Source organism: Falco biarmicus, chromosome 8, assembly GCF_023638135.1.
Source record: "Falco biarmicus isolate bFalBia1 chromosome 8, bFalBia1.pri, whole genome shotgun sequence".
Taxonomy (NCBI): Eukaryota; Metazoa; Chordata; class Aves; order Falconiformes; family Falconidae; genus Falco; species Falco biarmicus.
In genome coordinates, this window is record NC_079295.1 from 6,090,401 (window position 1) to 6,108,266 (window position 17,866).

Consider the following 17,866-nt stretch of genomic DNA (forward strand, 5'->3'; position numbering starts at 1 on the left):
AGACATGGATAGACATCATTTCTTGAACACTTATAAGGAAAGTTTTGATGGTTGAATCTGGTGATGGTTTGAGAACAGAGCTCTCCAGCAGGTCCAGCACCGGCCAAGTGACTCTAGTCACCAGCTTGCCCAGTTTGAGGAGATGAGGAGCTACAGCACTAGCTACTACCTTCTCTATACGTGCTGTATTAAAAGGCTAGTATAGACTGATCGCAACAATGAGGATTAGGGGACACTTACTCTATCAATCTGCACAATTCAGATAATCTCTGGCCAATACAAAAGTACCACTTACATCTGTTTAAATTCCCCTCACAACCCTATATATTTGAGACTGTTGTTTATGTAGCTCCAAGGCAACAGACTGCTGCGAACTTGTCCTTAGCACAAACCCTACCTGCACAGCCATCAGAAGACTAATTCTGGTTTAGAGGGGGCCACTAGGGAAGCCATGGCACACATGTAGTTAACTCCTCAAAACATCCACGCTCCTGTGAACAGAAGAGACCCACAAACAACCCCACCAACCACACGTGTGGAAATTGTACCTCCAAGGTCGGGAGTAAAATCAGGAAATACAATAAAGGCAGTTCAGCATCTGCACCTGTTTGAATCTCTTCTTCAATGCAGTTATTGGACACAAACGCTGATACAGCCGAGCTTTTCTGAACTTCCATTGGTATGAAAAATATGTCATTTTTCTTCGCTCTTAATAATTGCTTAACTGAAACTTATGTTTTTCCTAGGATAACGAGAACGGAAATGTTGGCTGCATTACTGCGAGTAAAATAAATGTGTGACAGTATTTCATTCTTCTGGTTGCTCAGGTTCTGAATATTTTTTAAGAATGCACAATAATTGCATTTCATTATGCCTGACAGCTTCTTTTATGATGCTTTTTTCTCATTGGGGTGAAGAGAACAGCACACAAAATCAACGGAACAACAAAGCAAATGTCCCTGAATACAATGAAATTCCAAGAAATTTAGGTGAGGTCTGTAAGAATTCTCTTATGAAGAGGTGAAAACAGAAAGGAATGAATCCAGACCCCTGAAAATGATCCCGGATACCTAAGGATACATCTTCACAATCTGACAATAAAGGCCAGATGCAGACACTGGCAAGGGCAATGAGAATTGGTGAAAGAGCATTTTAGCACTCTGGGTGCAAGTCAAAACACAAAGGAAATATCCCTAAAACACAACTGGTCTGTTTCTGAGACGTGGCAGGCCAAGTTTCAGACATTATCAGATGTCATTAGATAAAGAGAAACGAATTACATGGTCACCTAGACAAAACAAAATCCAAGCTTCTTTCCCAGTTGTCATAAACGCATCCAAAATTAAAGAATATTGAAACAGTCTCTCAAATTATCTGGAAGAAGCTAGGCAAGATTATTAAGCAGCTGGTAGGTACAGATCTTCTGATAGAGGGAGGGGTTACAAATATCTACACAAGGAAATACATCAGTGCTTAAGCCCATGGACTATGGATTTTAGCTCATTTCCTCAGCATCCATCGTGCTCCTGGGATATTAAATGACCTCTCATGCAGTTTTGTAGCCTTTGTGAATAACTGAATCTTCCTTTTGTGATCAAGCTACATCTGCTGATGTTCTGGACTACTTACGTTACCTCGATTCATCTGGCTTTAACAAATAAATGTACTAGACATGCAAGGATGCAGTGATGCTATCATTTCATCTTGGTACAAGATACGGCAGATTCCTTTTATCTCCAGCTTTGATATTGATACCAAAGCAGGGATTCTCATTACATAAACAAAACATTCACTTACTCCAATTGAGTTACTAAAGCAGGGGCTCTAGCTCAGAGTGTATCACGCTTCAGGATGCTTAGAAGTAAACATGAAAAATAAAGAAATTAGACCTACTGAATATTTTCCACATTACAAACGAATGGGGAAAGTAGCAATAAAGCTGTCGGTAAAAAAAGCTGCATCTCTAATGCTCCATCAAAAGTAACTTATGTTTAATCATAAACAGACCACAAAAAGAGAATAAACAAGCCAGAAAAGCAACATACATAACCCTGAATATTTAACAGTTTGATATTCCTTTGGAAAGCATACCATTTTAGGCTGCTACAAATTCAGAATAGGTGCTTAAAGCTAAGAAATATTCTGCTGCATTAGATATTTCAAGTATATTAAACACAGTTTTCTAAAATGGCTTCCCCAAGAATAAGAACCCAATGAATATATACAATAAATACAGAAGTCACTAACTCTTTAGAAGTTCTAAAACTCTCCAGCACATCTTTTGGTGTGTACAGGAGGGAAACCAAAAAAGAAAAAAGTTTGTGTATTTTTTATACATATATGTACACACATAGACACACACCCCTCAACAAAGAAAATATGTATTCAACATAAGCCTTACAATCCAGAAAGCTCTACAACTATCAGTTGAGAATGCTTTGCTCTGTACATCTTACAGAAGGCTGTCCATTTCTAGCTAGTTAGTTAGGAGCGGTTATTCCTAAGTACCTCCCTGTATAATTCTTGATATTCTAAAGAATTTATACAGGATATTTATGTCCCCCATGGAACATAAGCTGAATTACTTACCTTTCTTCCTGCTGAAAGCACGATTCATGTTGAAAAGTCTCTCCAGTCAACAATGTTTCTGGGTTTGGGGTTTTTCCCCCCCCACTTTAACCTGCAGAACAATACACATAAGAAAACAAAAAAAAATCCATTATTCTACTTGAAGTTAGCACGTTATCTTCGTAATAAAGAAAATGCAAATTATTTTAAGAACTCTGAAATAATTCAGAGAAATAAAAACGAGATGTGCTTTGCTGAGGAAGAAATTGCAGAATTAAGAAGAATTATGTCCGAATGCCTAGTGGTACTTAACATAGAAAGACATTTTAAAGCTTTCTGTTGAAGCTCTTCTCACTGAGATTTCAGAGACAGAACAGATGGTATTATACATATATATGAAGACAAACGCTACACACACATAGGTTAGAAAGAAAGCTTTAAAATGAACACTGACTACAAGACTCCATAAAAACATTCAGTTCACATTTGCACTGCCCTGTTTTGTGTCATTTCAGCTGTCAGATTATTTCAAGCTATGCTTTCATCTTCACATGGGCTTGACATTGGGGGAAAAAATAAAATACAAATCACAATATAAAGACTCCTCTTCACCCAGGGTTTCAATATTGAAAAAAACTGCCCTCTATCAGTGCAACTACCTCCTTGCTCCAATTACAGCACAATATTACTTCAGAAGTTTATTCTTTACCAACGCTTTACAGCCAAAAGAAAAAAAGAAAAATCCATCACATCCAAACCTGTTCAAAACATCCCATTTTGTAGTATAATTTTTTTTCAGCCATATGTAAAAGATATTCCTACCACTCTTTTCAATTCTGTTCAGACCTTCCAACCAAAAGCTGCACCAGTGCCCTTCCTCTTTCTCTGCTCTCAGAGCAGTCCAGTCATAGCGGGGTGGGGGGTGGGGGGTGGGAGTGGTGGTGGTTAAGAAAAAGAAAAAAAATGGAAAAATAAAAGCAAAGCCCTTGATATCAGATTATCTTTGAAATCAGTTAGTACTTTGCTTTTGCTTCAAATAAAAACAAAATTTAAAGCCAGTATGTCAAATGTCAGCATGAAGACGACTGACAAATTCATTTCAGATACTTTATGCAACTCATTAATACTTTTTGTGGTGCTTCTCATCTTTTTTAAATAATTTAGTTCATTGCCAGTTAAAGCAATTGCATCCTAATTCCCATGTTAATAGTTGATATTTTTCAAATGAGAACACATGGGCAATTACAGCTATAAGTCACCTCCATTTCATTTCCAAGCAATGACTGATGTAGCAGGACTTCTTTTCCATACAGCCCTGTGAGAATGAAGGAATAAACCCTGTTCACCCAAACCGCAGCGTAGCACCCTAGATGTACGACCAACCAACATTTGCTCTTTAAAGTATGGGTACCTTCTGTTTTACAGATTTCCCCAAGTACTTAAGAAGGGAGGATGCAATGAAATAAGCAAAAGTGGGAGGATATGCTTTCCATCTAGTTATTTTAATACGCAGTCAAGAAACAATGCATTTGGTACGCTGCACAGTAGTTCTTAGCAAAACTGCCGAAGCCTTATGTACACCCACAGCCATTCCCGCCAGCTGCCTTCCTTACCATCAGCGCTACACAGAAAGCTGCGGATACACAGAGGTCAGTGAAACCAGAACAGACCCTGAAGGGCTCTGAAGTCCTAGGAACGGTTTCAGCAGCATCCCAGGAATGAGCAATGGTGTTACTAGCGTAACCAATAAGTAATAGCTCACCCGCGAGGGAGTTTCACCAAAAGCTGCCAACATGCAAGTAGTTCTCCTTGAGGGAAGGCACAGAGCGGGGCTTTCAACAGTGTAAATAATGACAAACCCATTAACAAGCAGTGAACAGTATTAGAATTTCAGCTTTTCAATCAACTGATGAGTGTGTTTAGTTTAGAGGTTTACTTTCACCAGCAGGCTACTATATATACCCTTAGGATGTATAAACAATGGCAGAACTTTGTTCAGGATGTTCACCTTCCTCATGAACTATTACAATCCCTGAAGAAAGCAGTTTTGAGTAAAAGAGCATGCTTTCCCCTCTTAGATACCTCTGGCGGTAGTCTAGCTCAGCACTAGACCAGCAACTTCAGTTCTCCTCCACCATGGGATCACAACACGTCCTTTCTCAGAACCCTTTTTTTTTTAATTGTGTATCCCTGTCCTCACCCAAGAGACTATTAAGCAACATATTTGAGATGGCTTGCTGAGTCGAGGATCTCCTAACCAGAGACCCTGCACGCACATCATGAGGCTGCTGGCTGGGCACATTTCTACACCTCACTGTTCAAGTAGTTTGTTTAAAACACAGCATAACGAAGTCTGCTTTTTTTTTTCCCTCATGGACAAAGATATATTACCATTAAACTAATCTACATTAAGAAAAGCCAGACTTTATTGACTACTTACTTAAAACCAGACAGTATTTGCCAAAAGTGTGTTCATAATTTCAATTCCAACATAACATAAATAGAACAAAAAATGGAAACTGCTTAGGTAACAAGTAGTACTAAGACAATCAGCGTACTTCCACTTATCACCAAAAATGTTATTAAACAGGGAAACAAACACAATTAGCTACACGCAACTGCTTTTAAAATTCCCTCAAACTCTACTATGAACAACTCCATCAACCTTTCAGATGCATAAAAAGCAGATGGTTAAATGCCCCATAAAACTTTGCTATTTAAAAAAAACCCAACCCAAACACCACCAGGCTAATTGCAAATTCCTCAGTTGGGCTTGGGGGCTAGAGGGTGGTACCAGACTGCCGTAAGCAGCACTGGTAAGGTTTTGATCAGGAGAAGAGCAAAGTTATGGTTAGACATATCTGTGATATCTTTGCTGACAACATTCAAACAGACAAACAAACAAAACTATTAGGACCAAGCAAGCTGTTCCCTGATCATGGATGCTAGACAGGTTTCCTGGTAGAATATGATTTTGTTTCTGACAACGCTCGACACACAAAGCTGCTGGAAGAAACAGAGTTGCAGAACAGTCTGTTAAAAGCTTGGAATGGAGTCAAAAGGAAGGCAAATCAGAAAATCCCATTACAGCAGAAGCAGGGAGTCCTTCCCCTGAGACAGCTTGTTTGGAAAAGGTAAAGCAGCTGGAACAATCAGAGCCATTAGGGAATAGGAATGTGGACCAAACCATGTCATTACTCATCACTTAGGAAGACACACCTAAGTAAAGAATGCTCCTCCACCTTACTCCTAGGAGGTTTCTTCAGCTTTGACCAGAAACCAAACCCTACTAGAAAACACAAACCTGCATGTGATTTCACAAAATGGGCAATTGACAAAATATGAAGATTTCTGACAGGTATAAACTAGGGAAATTCTAGGTTATCTCAGGTTATTTCTTTGGGAGCAGAGAGAAAAGAGAGACAGAAAGAAAAGAGAAAGAAAAAGCTTTGAAAATAATTTTATTAAATTAACAATAGTAAGAATATAAATAACAGCCAAACATCCTGGGCAGGGGGAGACACGACATTCTCCATCCGAGCAGTGAAATGGGCACATGGCATGGGAAGGTCAGTATTTAAGCTGCTGTACCCACTTCAAACAGTAACAGGGAAAAGCAAAAATCTTTACCTGCCTTCCCCTTTGCATTCACTGTCATTAACCCCTTACTTTTCACGACGAGGTGCTTCTCACAGTGAGGCAGAAACTGCAAAATGGCAGGGGGGGCAATGGAACTAGTGGCTTTGGGGATCGTGGTGCTTGCACTGGTGGATGCAAGGGTGGTAGGATCTGAAGCTGAAATCCCCTCCTCAGTAATTACTTTTTAACACTAACAATAGTGTCGGTTGCTGTCTTTACACTTCAGGGCAGCAAAGGAAGCAGAGTGGCAGCTTTCCAGCCTCCAGCACAAGCAGCCGCGCTCCTCCCTGGCTGCCGAACCGCTTCCGAAGCTCCCACCCAGACAGCTCCAAATGCCTGCGGGCTCCTTCAGAATTGTTGTGTTTTGATGTGTTTTCTAAATTTAGAACTGTCTCAGACAAGCCAAGAGAGAGGGTACTTCGGAAAGGGATGAAACAAACCACCTGTGTTAACTGGCTCATTTATCTCTTACTTCCTCTTAAAAATCCGGCATTCCTCAGGATGTATTTGTGGTCATGCCCCCTGCCGCCAGTCCATCATCTCCCCCCTCCCCCCCTTTTTTTAATATAACTTTTTTTCATGTCAAGAACAAAACCTCCCTAAAACCCCCAACTGGCACCCACCCACTCCTCCTAAATAATAATTACAAAGTTTAAAACAAAACCAAAAAAAAATAAGTCCAACTGTCCCTTCCCTCTCAAACACACATACAGTTCCCATACAAAGCCATACTTAGCTTCAGAAGACCTGAAGCTTCAGGCTCTTTCCCCTTTCAGACCCCAGCCTTCCAAGCACACCAGATAACATTTCATACAAGAATGAAGCACAAAATGTCTTGAAACCTTGAAAACCCTGTTTTCAAAAGCACCGCAGCACACAGGAATGTGTGATTCACTGACTTGCTATGAAACTTAGGCTTATAAAGTTACTTCAGAAGGTAACATCAGAAACTTCAGAATATGGTAACAGCTTTAAAATTCCAAGTTAGACCAAAACACCATACAAATATTGTCCTGATATGACATGTGACATAATGAAGGAAAAAAAAAATCATAATAGAAGACTGCATTAAGCAATACACAAAACCAAAAAAATCATCATATCATGATGTTCTCCCCTTCCTTTTGTATTACAATTAAGTGAAACACTAACTTGCCACAACTCTTTCTCCTCTCAAAAAGTAAAATCATAATAAAGAGATGTTGAAATGTTTAAAATCATAATAAAGAGATTTTGACACCTTTAAGAACAAAATTCAGCACAGATCTGAACCTACACTCACACGCAGCCTTTGTTAATGCTCAGGAAGCAAGCAGTTCCATTCACGGCTATGAAAAGATGTGTGCCCTTTAAGTTTGTAAGCGATAATAGCATAGTCTACAGGAATATAAATTACTACAGCATTTAAAAAGTATTTACTGCTATAAAAACTTGCAGGAAAAATATCTCTTCAAGATCCTCAAAAACAGCACAGCTTTATGGGCTTCACCAAAATGGAACTTTCTGCCAGCTGAAGTTCTTAGCCTGTGTGTAGGCTTTATAATTGCACAGAAGCACAAATAAAGTACAAAGGAGAACATTCAGTCACTGGAAAGCTTTAAAGTTTTATTAATGTCTGCATTATTCGTTAGCCAGAAACAAGTGGCAGGCATACTTTCTGGCTGGAGGCAAATCTGCAGAAGTCCAAGGTTAATTCTTGTACTTTTTCACATGTGCAAAGGTGGGGGGGGAAACTGGTCAAGAATTGGTCTTCTCTCTCTAACACTCTCACCTCCCCACCACCAAAGCGTACCTTGATGCTGAGATGATGATATTCTCAATGGGACAGACTCAAACATCAGTGCTGGGCTGGCCCTGGAGCACGCAGCGAGGGAGGTGTGACAGCAAAGTGACCAGAGGTGCCACCAGGGTTCACCCAGCACCAGTGAAGAGAAGACGAAAGTGGTCTGGCAAGCACCAAAACAGCTGGAAACCACATCCTTAGAACATATCTCAGTATATATTCTTATACTGAGATATAAATATATATCTTCCAGTAAGCTCCCTCTCCTCCCATGAAAGGGATGGGCAGGAACATCCTAATGCAAAAGCTGAAAACGTTCCTCCAGTCTGACTGGAAGGCACAGAAGAACCACATGCGCTGTTCTTAATTCTCTCTCAGCCTGTACAAGCCTAGTACTGTTCTGACACATGCTTTTCCCCCCACAACAAGAAGTATTTCAGACCACAGGTAAAGAAAGCATTTCTCATAGAGTACACCTGCCAAAGCTAGAAGAGAATTCACAGAAACTCTGAGGAGAAGCAGACAGTAGCGCTTTGCTATAAATAACAACATCGGAGGCTTGGCACCAAAAAAAAAATCTACATGAAACCCACACATTTCCTACCAGTTTCCAAAACTGTTAGCGTAAGTGGCTTTTTAGTCTCCCATTTCCTAAAAATAAGCTGCTCCTTTCAATGGGAAAAAAGAAGATACAGAGGAGTAACTGTCACAACACTAGCACACCACAACAATGCTTATACCATCAGTCAGATTTACTATCCAAGCTGTTTCTCCTTCCTCCAGAGGTCAGACCACACTGCTCCCCCTCCATCCACCCACCTCTCCCCCCCCCATCCTCAGGGCTATTTAACCACTTAGCAGGAAGGAGCTACAGCTGCACATCATCCATGTCAATCAACCCGCTGCCTTCGTGGCAAGGCCACAGCTGCATGTTATCAATGCTAATCAACCCACTGCCTTCACGCCTCTACAAGTAACAGGTGACAAAGGGGTACAACCGAGACACCTGACAGCAAAAAAAAACCTCCTTAGGCGAGGTTACCACTAATTTTTGTTTTAGGGCAAGAAGAAATATCAACACCAAAAAGTATAACAAGATGAAATTTCACTATTAAAGTAGAACTCTGAAGAAAATACATTTAAAACTCCTACAAGCAGCAATAAATCCTCAGACAAATCACTGACTGCACAATCCTAAGAAAAAACAAATAAATACAAAATTAACTTCTTTCACAAAAACAGTTGTCTACATCTGGCTTTTAAAGCATTAGAAAATATATTTAATTTTTGAAATATTGTATTTTTCAGCAGATTTATTTTGTATTAAGCTTACCATTATTCTGATCTGTATTAGTGGATTACATTACTCACCGAACAGACTAGTTTATCCCGTACAAACAAAAGGAATAACTTGAAAAATACAGATATCCCCTTCTTCCCAAACTTCTCATATTTTGCAAGAAAAACTGATACTTGTCTTTTGCTCACTGTAATGGAAAAGTAATGAACAGGATACAAGAGGAGCTTCCTTCTCCCTCCAAATCCACCAGCACCAGTGTCTAGTGAAGCGTGGTGAAGGATTTCAGTCGTGTCAGCCTAATTTTCACTGTGCTGTACAAGAACTTACAGATGTCAGATGCTCAGAGCCAGTAGAAAAGCTTTATACATGTTCTCTCTCAAAGAACTCCGGCACTTTTATCTGCTTCCAAAAGACAGACAGATGGCAAACATCTTGCTCCCTTGCAGACAAGAGGGTCTGTATTTGACATCCCATTAGCCATCTGATCATCTATGTGGAATCCAAACAAGATTTTGTCCTGCTGTTTTCAGGTGGATGGTGGAGAGCTTTGTTACTGTTTTAACAGCAATAGAGTGAGATTCAGCAACGGGGTCCACCATCAACAGGTAAACATAGAACAGCTCTTAAAAGAAATCTGGTAGAAGCGATACTAGAGTCTTGAGCTTTTTGACTCACAGCATGAATAATTTTCTAAAATTTTACATGCAGGTCTTGCTTGGATAAATATATACAGTTAGAAAGAAAGATAGAAAGATGCGTCTTGACACAATATGATTACTTCTATGTTGACATCATCCTTTCTTCTCTGAAAGAGCCGAGTGTTCCGTACACAATCTAGAAAAGCTATTTTATACTGGCAGCTCATTTTCAAATCCTCCATTGCATTTTCTTTATGAGGGGTGGGGGGAGTATTTGAAATCTTCAGGTTTCAAAAAAATAGCAAGTTCTTGTTAACCTTCTGAAATTAAGGTTATTTTTATTGCATTCATTGCACTTTCACAATCACATTGTAAAAAGTGCCACTGACAGAAAAGGCAGAAATGGAAAGGCTCATTAGGTATTCTAAAGGTAGCCTCCAAATAAACACAACCATTTTAAAATAACTTAGTTTAGTTCCACTTGAAATGAAAAGCTCGTCACATTTAGCAGATCCATCGTGGAGGTATAACAGTTTAACAAAAGGTACCATTTTACTTCTCTACCAAAGTATATTTAGCCAAACTCAAGAAATTAGACACAGCATTGTGCGCACACACTCAACAGGTCCCATAAGACCCTTTACGTGCTTCCCTCAATGCACATTAACCTTAATTGAAGTTCAAAAGCTGATTACTGGTGTTCAAAAGATGATTTAAAGAAAGTGAAAAACCCAGATGTCTGTTTAGACAGAAGCAACCGGAAAATTTCTACGTAGGTAAGAGGGAACAACGAGCCAGAGAAGAATAAGAAGAAATGTGCCTGCATCTCCTATCACAGCACCCCCACCCACCCCCCGCGTCACCTTTGCTCCTGCACAGATTTCACAGTATACCCGAGATGCTTTCTCTGCTGCAGTCCTCTCTCCAGGAGCCAGCCCAGCAGGCTTGCTCCAATTTATCATAAATGCAAAATGAGGAAAATACTCACCCTTTCCCCAAGAGCTCTGAACTATGACACTACAAACAGTTTTCTAACTCTTTGAAGTCACAGTTTGAGAGGTTTAATTGTAAAAGCTTTTTGGGGTTTTTGGATTGGGTTTTGTGGGGTTTTTTTAGTGTACAAGATCAATACAAAATTAACAGAGATTGTCCTCTTTTGGAAATGAGAAGAGCATGCTAAAAAGGTTATAATCATGTCAAAAGGGGAAGAAAAGGGAAAAAAAAGATGATATCATTATTTAAACTTATTTATCCGCAGGACTTCAAGTTGATACTTTTATACCTTAGTTAACTTGGGGACCCTTGTTCCACAGCTCTCCCTCAAAGGAAAACCAGAACCCTTGTATAAATTCTAGGCATACAAACTGCTACACAGAGTGTACATATACTTGCTTGCTTATCTTTTACAGTCCAATTCCGATGATCACTTCCCTCCCAGTGCTAAATGTCACATGTTGATAAACAAAATCACTGCCATACAAATTTCTGACTTTCACAGAACCAACTTATTCATATTCTGAAACAATGACATATGAAAGTGCCATTCATTTAACAACAGTTTAAAAAAAGTGTCATTCACTTCACAAAGACTTTTAAAATCCATGATACTGAAGACAATCCCTTCCCATCAAAGTCAACAGATTTCTCATGAATGTTAATACATTCAGAATCCTTGCTTGAATTGGTTAGCCTCAAGGACAGCATTACGTTTTATTTATACAGGTGAGATGGGCTTTATTAAGTGATTTCAACAGTTTTCAATATCAAGAAAAGTTGGCAATATCGATTTTGTCACTTCTACTAAATCTCATATTATCTTGAAAACTAGGTTCTATTTTTCCTAGGCTTTATCATAGTACATTCTTTTAGCTTTTTTTCTTTAGCCATTCTGAATGCATTCTGAAGAATCCCAACATTTCAACAGCGACATGATACAAAGTTAAAAGCACAGATATTAAACTAACACAAAAACATGGGGACCAAAATCACATTTATGACAAATTAATCTCTTCATCTCTGTCTTGTAGGTACGTGTTGAAGTAATTCATTATAATGTGTATTAAAGAGAAACATTCAGGGTTTGTGCACTATTATCATTACTGGGAATCTTATTTCAAGATTTTGGTAAGTGATCTATCCTAGAGTAATTTAGCAGAAAATTACTGAAATATAGGCTACAACATGATAGAAGTTCCAAGCTAACAACACTTGAATTCCTTCAAGTCTTCACTTTCCCCAGGTAGAAGTGTTCTCTATCTTCTAATACAGTTGGGACTAAGGAGAAATGTGTAAGTTTTTAAAAGCACCATAGATCAGCAAGTTGAGACTCAAACATTCATTGCATCACAAAGAGAAAAGTACTAGCTGCTTGGGACTGGGAGGACACAGTTCCAGTCCCAGCTCCCATTAAATTCCATGCAGTTGAAACATGCTGCAAGTCTAACATCGTGTTCACAGTTTGTTCAGATTTCCATAGGAAACCCCTCAGTGAGGCATCTCCAGTATTCAGGAATGAAAGAGCGTCTTCTCCTGTCCTTTGCAAGCATATGATACTTTGACAACAACCCTTAAAGCACTACACGTAGCCACTCACCCCCAGGTAGGCACCAACTGTGCGGAACCTCCAGAACCAGCGGAGCAAACAAAACACAGGTCTGTCCTCCTAAGTATGCAGAGAAAATTCAGACAACTGCTAACAACAGGTTCAGTGACTGACCCCGTAACTAAACTAGTGGAGTAAAAGGAGAGGGATGTGAAAAACAGGTACCAACACCTGCCATGTTTTCAAAGAAAGTAATTCTTAGGCTTTTCTCTTGAAAATTGGAGAGAAAGAGAGAGAAAAACAAGCAGAACAAAAAAACCAAAAACAACAACAAAAAAAAAAAACAAACACCAAGCTCCCAGCTTTAGAAGAAGCTTTAAAACTGTTTAACAACTAGAAATGGACCCCTGCCAGAATGTTTCCTATTGAATGGCTTAAATACCCATGCCAGGCATTTATTTTCCCTTTCTTTCTATACAGATCTTCGCTACCAGCTCTGGTCTATGGCTTTGGGTACAGCAACCAGTTTCATAAATGCTGAAGCAAATCCATGATAATTTCATAGCACCTCAGTCCTTCCAGAAATTTAAGCTTTGCTACCAAGGTTTCAAGAACTCAGTGTATGGATTCACAGTGTATCAAATATGACCACATTTAAACCAGATTTTCAAATGTATTTGTGCTGATGAAGTCTGCAAGTTAACTGCACTTGACCTATATTCATACTTTAACATCTGTCCCTACCAGTCAGCACCAAGCACCTGAGTACCCCGTGCTGAGATCCTTGGAGAGCACTGCTCACAGGGGCTAAACAGCTTTCCTCCTGTATCAAGAGCAAAACTCCATAGGCATGTGTACACCCTTTCATGAGATCCTTGTAACACCTAGCCATAGAGAATCTGCTGCTATATAGTTACCACCAGACACTCAGAAAGAAGAAACCACAGCAAAACCACAGAACATCAAACGACACTCTACTGCATCCAGGCACTTGAGCAAACGCTGCTTTGAAAAATCAAACCTAGGAGTCAACCGGTGAAAAATAATCAGAACCACCAACATAAAACTGCACTCTATATCCAACCATTACACCAACTACATGCTACTCTCTCCTCCCCCTTTGCCCAACAACATACACTGACATTGTCAATTTTATGAATTACAAGTAACTATTCAAATTACTTAAGTTACCTCCAGGACAATCACATTCAAATAATACTGGTAGTCGCTAATGAAAACCAAATTATATGATGTTTTGCAATTCTTTAATACTGCTTTTCCAAAACACTTTCATGGTGCTATACGATCAAAGAAACAACCGTTCAAGAAAGAGACCTGAGCATCTCTACTGGTACTTATGTATTTCACAGAAGCTCATTTCAAAAGAAATAGCTAGAAGTACTGAGAAAGAACAGGCTTGTGTGAATTTACAATCTTAACAGCCTTGCTTCTACCACAGTTTTAAATATTTGCTAAAAAAATTGAGCACCAGGGTAATAATGGAGAAATACAGCAATGTACAAGCATTTCTGTAACAGGGAACAGTCATTATGGCCCAATACTATAAAAATCCTGCTCAAGCACACCACATCTTTAGATACAGTTTTCTGTTCTTTTCCAAAACCCATTTTGTTTTAATGGAAAACTTATGCAAGAAGATTCAAGCAAAGCTTCTTCTTTGGAAATTACTTGAATATGTATGCACACGCATAGATGTGCACTCTCAACTGGCTCACTGATGGCATGTGGACAAAAAGGACTGTTGTTGATTTTTTACTAATATCTTTGCCTTTAAAAACAAAAAAACCAGCAGCACCTAAGTCACTTTAGAAAAACTGTACTTCTCAAAGAAAGTAATCAGTATCTCATATAATACTGATGTAACCCACAGCACAAATTTCTATATATAAACATAAAAACATGAAGAAAAAGTAGTTCTGTTATGGTTGCAGGGGGGGCAGAGGTGAAAATCGAAATGACTAATTAGCAGTTACCTTGAAAACTGAAAGCATAAAGTATTTCAGCTAGGAGAGAAAATTACATGTGAAATTACCTTGATAAGCTGGAAAGGAACTGAAGAGGAAGTACTGTTGTAAGCTGGGAGTAATGGAGACGTTAAGTACTACAGTGTACTTGCAGACAGAAGTTCCCAATCATTCTGCCAAACCTCAGTGCTCCTTTTTCTTCACTTTGTTTATGACTGTGAGCATGCAGGCTCTAATTTGTTTCTTGAACTACCCACATTTAAATCTTTTGGGAATTCCACTGCACAAAATGCTGCACAAAATTAATCTCACTTTTCTATTTCATCCAAGAATGTGCGTCTCTGCTAACTGGATTTTCAAAAGTATACCTTGCTGGTCACAACTCAGTGATCTTTTTCAGAAAAGGTTTAGCTTTGTGTGTTTAACCTTCCAGAAATTATTCTTTATTATAACCAGACTTAGACTTCTTAAAGAAAGCAGAAGAACTATTAGTATGACTGTGTTTTAAACTCCATTAAAATCAGAAGCCACAAGATGAGAGCATAATTACTATAGGAGCCAAATTAAAATATTCTTCTCACTTTGTAGCCTCTTCAAAAGGGGAATATTGCTGAAATTGCCACTACAAGAATCCTTTTCAAGCAGTAAAACCTCAACGTGCTGCCACTGAAACCTGAATGGCTTTAACACCCAAACTAGAGTCTACACCGGTTAGTAGGTATTCACTTTTTAAATGCTGTTGGAATCAAGCCAGTGGGAAACAAAATGTATTTTGCAGTCTTTTAATTTATAATCCATACACACAACCAAACAGCAGCACTTAAAAAGCAGGGAAAAGGAAAAATGTGGTTTGAAAGCAACCTTGAACTTAAATAAATGAACCAACCCCTGAATTTCCTTCAAATTCTCTGAAGAGTTTCATAAGCCACCCCCATGCCACTTTCCCCAGGGCGAGGCGGGGGGGTGGGGGGGGGAAGGGGGGAGGAATAAAAAGGACAGAACTAATAGGCCAAATGATTATATCATTTTTTATGCCAATGTAATGCTGGAGCTAAAACTGGTATAACAAAGGAACGTAGCTGCTTGTTAATACTGGGGAAGCTGCTTCCTCTCCCGTATTGCACTTAGCATTTATGAAATCTTTCAACAAAGGATGCAGAGAATCCATTGACATTAGGCAAAGTTTATAAGTATTCCTATGAGATTATTATTATTCCATCTTGTAGGTGCATAAATTAAGACAGAGACACAATACATGGCCTCGCAGTGTCACTGAAAGATTGACAGCTGCAGTAAAGCTCAGGACTTCCAAATTTCACATTCCTGTTTAAGTCTTTCTCTAAACTGAAAATATTTTCTAGCAGTTACTTTGCAAGTTAAAATGGAGGTATTTTCTTGACAAAGTTTTTACAGCAAGCTTAGATAGTTCCTCCTTAATTTACAGTTAGCAAAAGATTACTACAGAACCAGAATATAACTTTTCAAGCAGATCTCACTACTGTTTCAGTAACTGATAGCTAAATAGAGGTTCCAAAGCAGCAAGGGAGAAGAAAAGTGGAACTGCAAACAGGACAATGTGCCAACTTCCACTCATTGTATGGCCCCACTCCTCATGTTATGACCAATGACATAGCTAGGAGCAACGAAAGGGGATGGATGACAGCCCTACCTGCTCGCCCCCTGCCCCAGGTAAGGATTACTGTGCCCACGGCCATACTGTGAATCGCTGAATGCGTATATACATGCTCACCGTGGATCCCCGTGAAGCTCTACAGTAAGCTCACTCTCCTCACTATGCTTTGGGAGCCTTCACAGAAGTCAGTATTTTGTCTTTCAAATGGTCCTGGCTGGCCAATCAAGCTTAATGAGTCCTTTTGATACTGATGGCATCTCATTCCTTGCTGCTGCTCCATGAACATAGGATAGTTCACTCGCTCAATGTCTTTGCTAAATGATACTCTTACTTTCAGTTATAACCAAGGAGCTTCTCCTCCAACTGTCTGGAATAAAAGGAGTGATTCACCACCACATCTTGAATTCTGCTCAATTATGTAATTTAGGAAATAATCGTATGTTAACCATACCATTTTCTTCAGATATTTGTTGCAATGTGCATTCTTTATCATGAAACTCTGGGTTAATTGTGTTTTTATTGCTAATTCATGACACTAAGGGGATACCTTGTCTTCAACTACTTTGCTGCTCTATTATTTGAAATGTTAGCAGTCTTAAGTTCTTGCAGGACTGATCTAAATGTGAGGTACAAACACAGGTCTGCGCTGTTACACAGCTTCCTGTCAAGAGGTCCTGTCAAGAGGATGTTATTTATTTTTCAGGGTCATCTTTTCCCCTTTTTTGTCTAAAGCAAGAGGGAGCAAATGCACACCCAAAACCCAGTAAAACTTTCCTGTGTATCCTCCCTAGTTTGCTTTGCATGAAATATTTTGCCCTGAATTCTCATCCGTGTATCACCTTCAACACCATTCCCACAACTCACATTAAATAGTGTTAATTTTTTTTTTTTTCGCACATGCGCATTCTGGCACTGTGTCCATGGTCTCAAGCACTGAACAGATTAAATCACATGAAGCTAAATCTTTGCTTTGCTCAGGGTGATGAACAACCTTACTTGTGACATTTACATCTATTGATTTGCCTGCTTTGTGAATACTCCATTACAATACGTTGATCAAAATTACATAAATTGATAGTTCACAGCATTACAAGATGTGCACTTTTCACCCCAAAGTAATTTTTATTTTTTTTTTTTTTTTTTTTTTTACTCACACACAGTATGACCCTTTGATACCTCTCTTTACCAACCTGTATTATAGCAGTTTCAGACTGGTACTTTTTCCAGACCCAAAGAGTCAGTAACCAGAACTTCATCTGTGATAAATGGAAAGCTGCTAGCAGACACTTCTATTTCCCTCCTGTTGAAAAAAGTTATATTTTTGAGTACTATCTCTATTCAATAGACTGCTAGCCAGAGATCTGTGCATCTTCCTCTTCAGCAAGAGTTAATAAGCTGCTTTTCTGCTGCTGAAAAGATACCTACCCAGTAGCATCAAAATTTGAGCAAAAAATTGTGAGCACCTGTAAAGGCCAAGAACATAGCTCAAACGCTCTATGATAGCCACCATTAAAATCTATGCTACAATTTAGTGCACTCCAAGCTGTATAACAATAGAATCTTGTGATGTTTCCAAGTACAGTCAGTTCTATCATGTTATAAACCAGGAGGGGTTTTTAGGAGTAAGGAGATCCACAACTCCTCGAACCAAAGGAAAAAAGAAATACAAACTTGCCTTTAACTGTTTATACAAATTACCCCTTTCACTCAAGGTTAAAATACTGTGTTTTATCTTGTACTTGTCATGAAGCTGTAACTGTGCAATTAACGCGGCTTAT

The 17,866-nt window shown here is 39.0% G+C and overlaps 1 protein-coding gene across 4 annotated transcripts in view; it reads right to left on the reverse strand.

Moving 5' to 3' along the window:
- Positions 1-17,866, reverse strand: part of GULP1 (GULP PTB domain containing engulfment adaptor 1) — a 162,981-nt gene that overhangs the window by 81,999 nt on the left and 63,116 nt on the right. For all 4 annotated transcript variants that reach the window (XM_056349933.1, XM_056349934.1, XM_056349931.1 and 1 more), the window contains one exon: positions 2,590-2,680. In XM_056349933.1, the coding sequence (XP_056205908.1) occupies positions 2,590-2,617 (28 nt within the window). In that variant the 5' untranslated portion in view covers positions 2,618-2,680. The remainder of the gene's footprint in view (positions 1-2,589; positions 2,681-17,866) is intronic.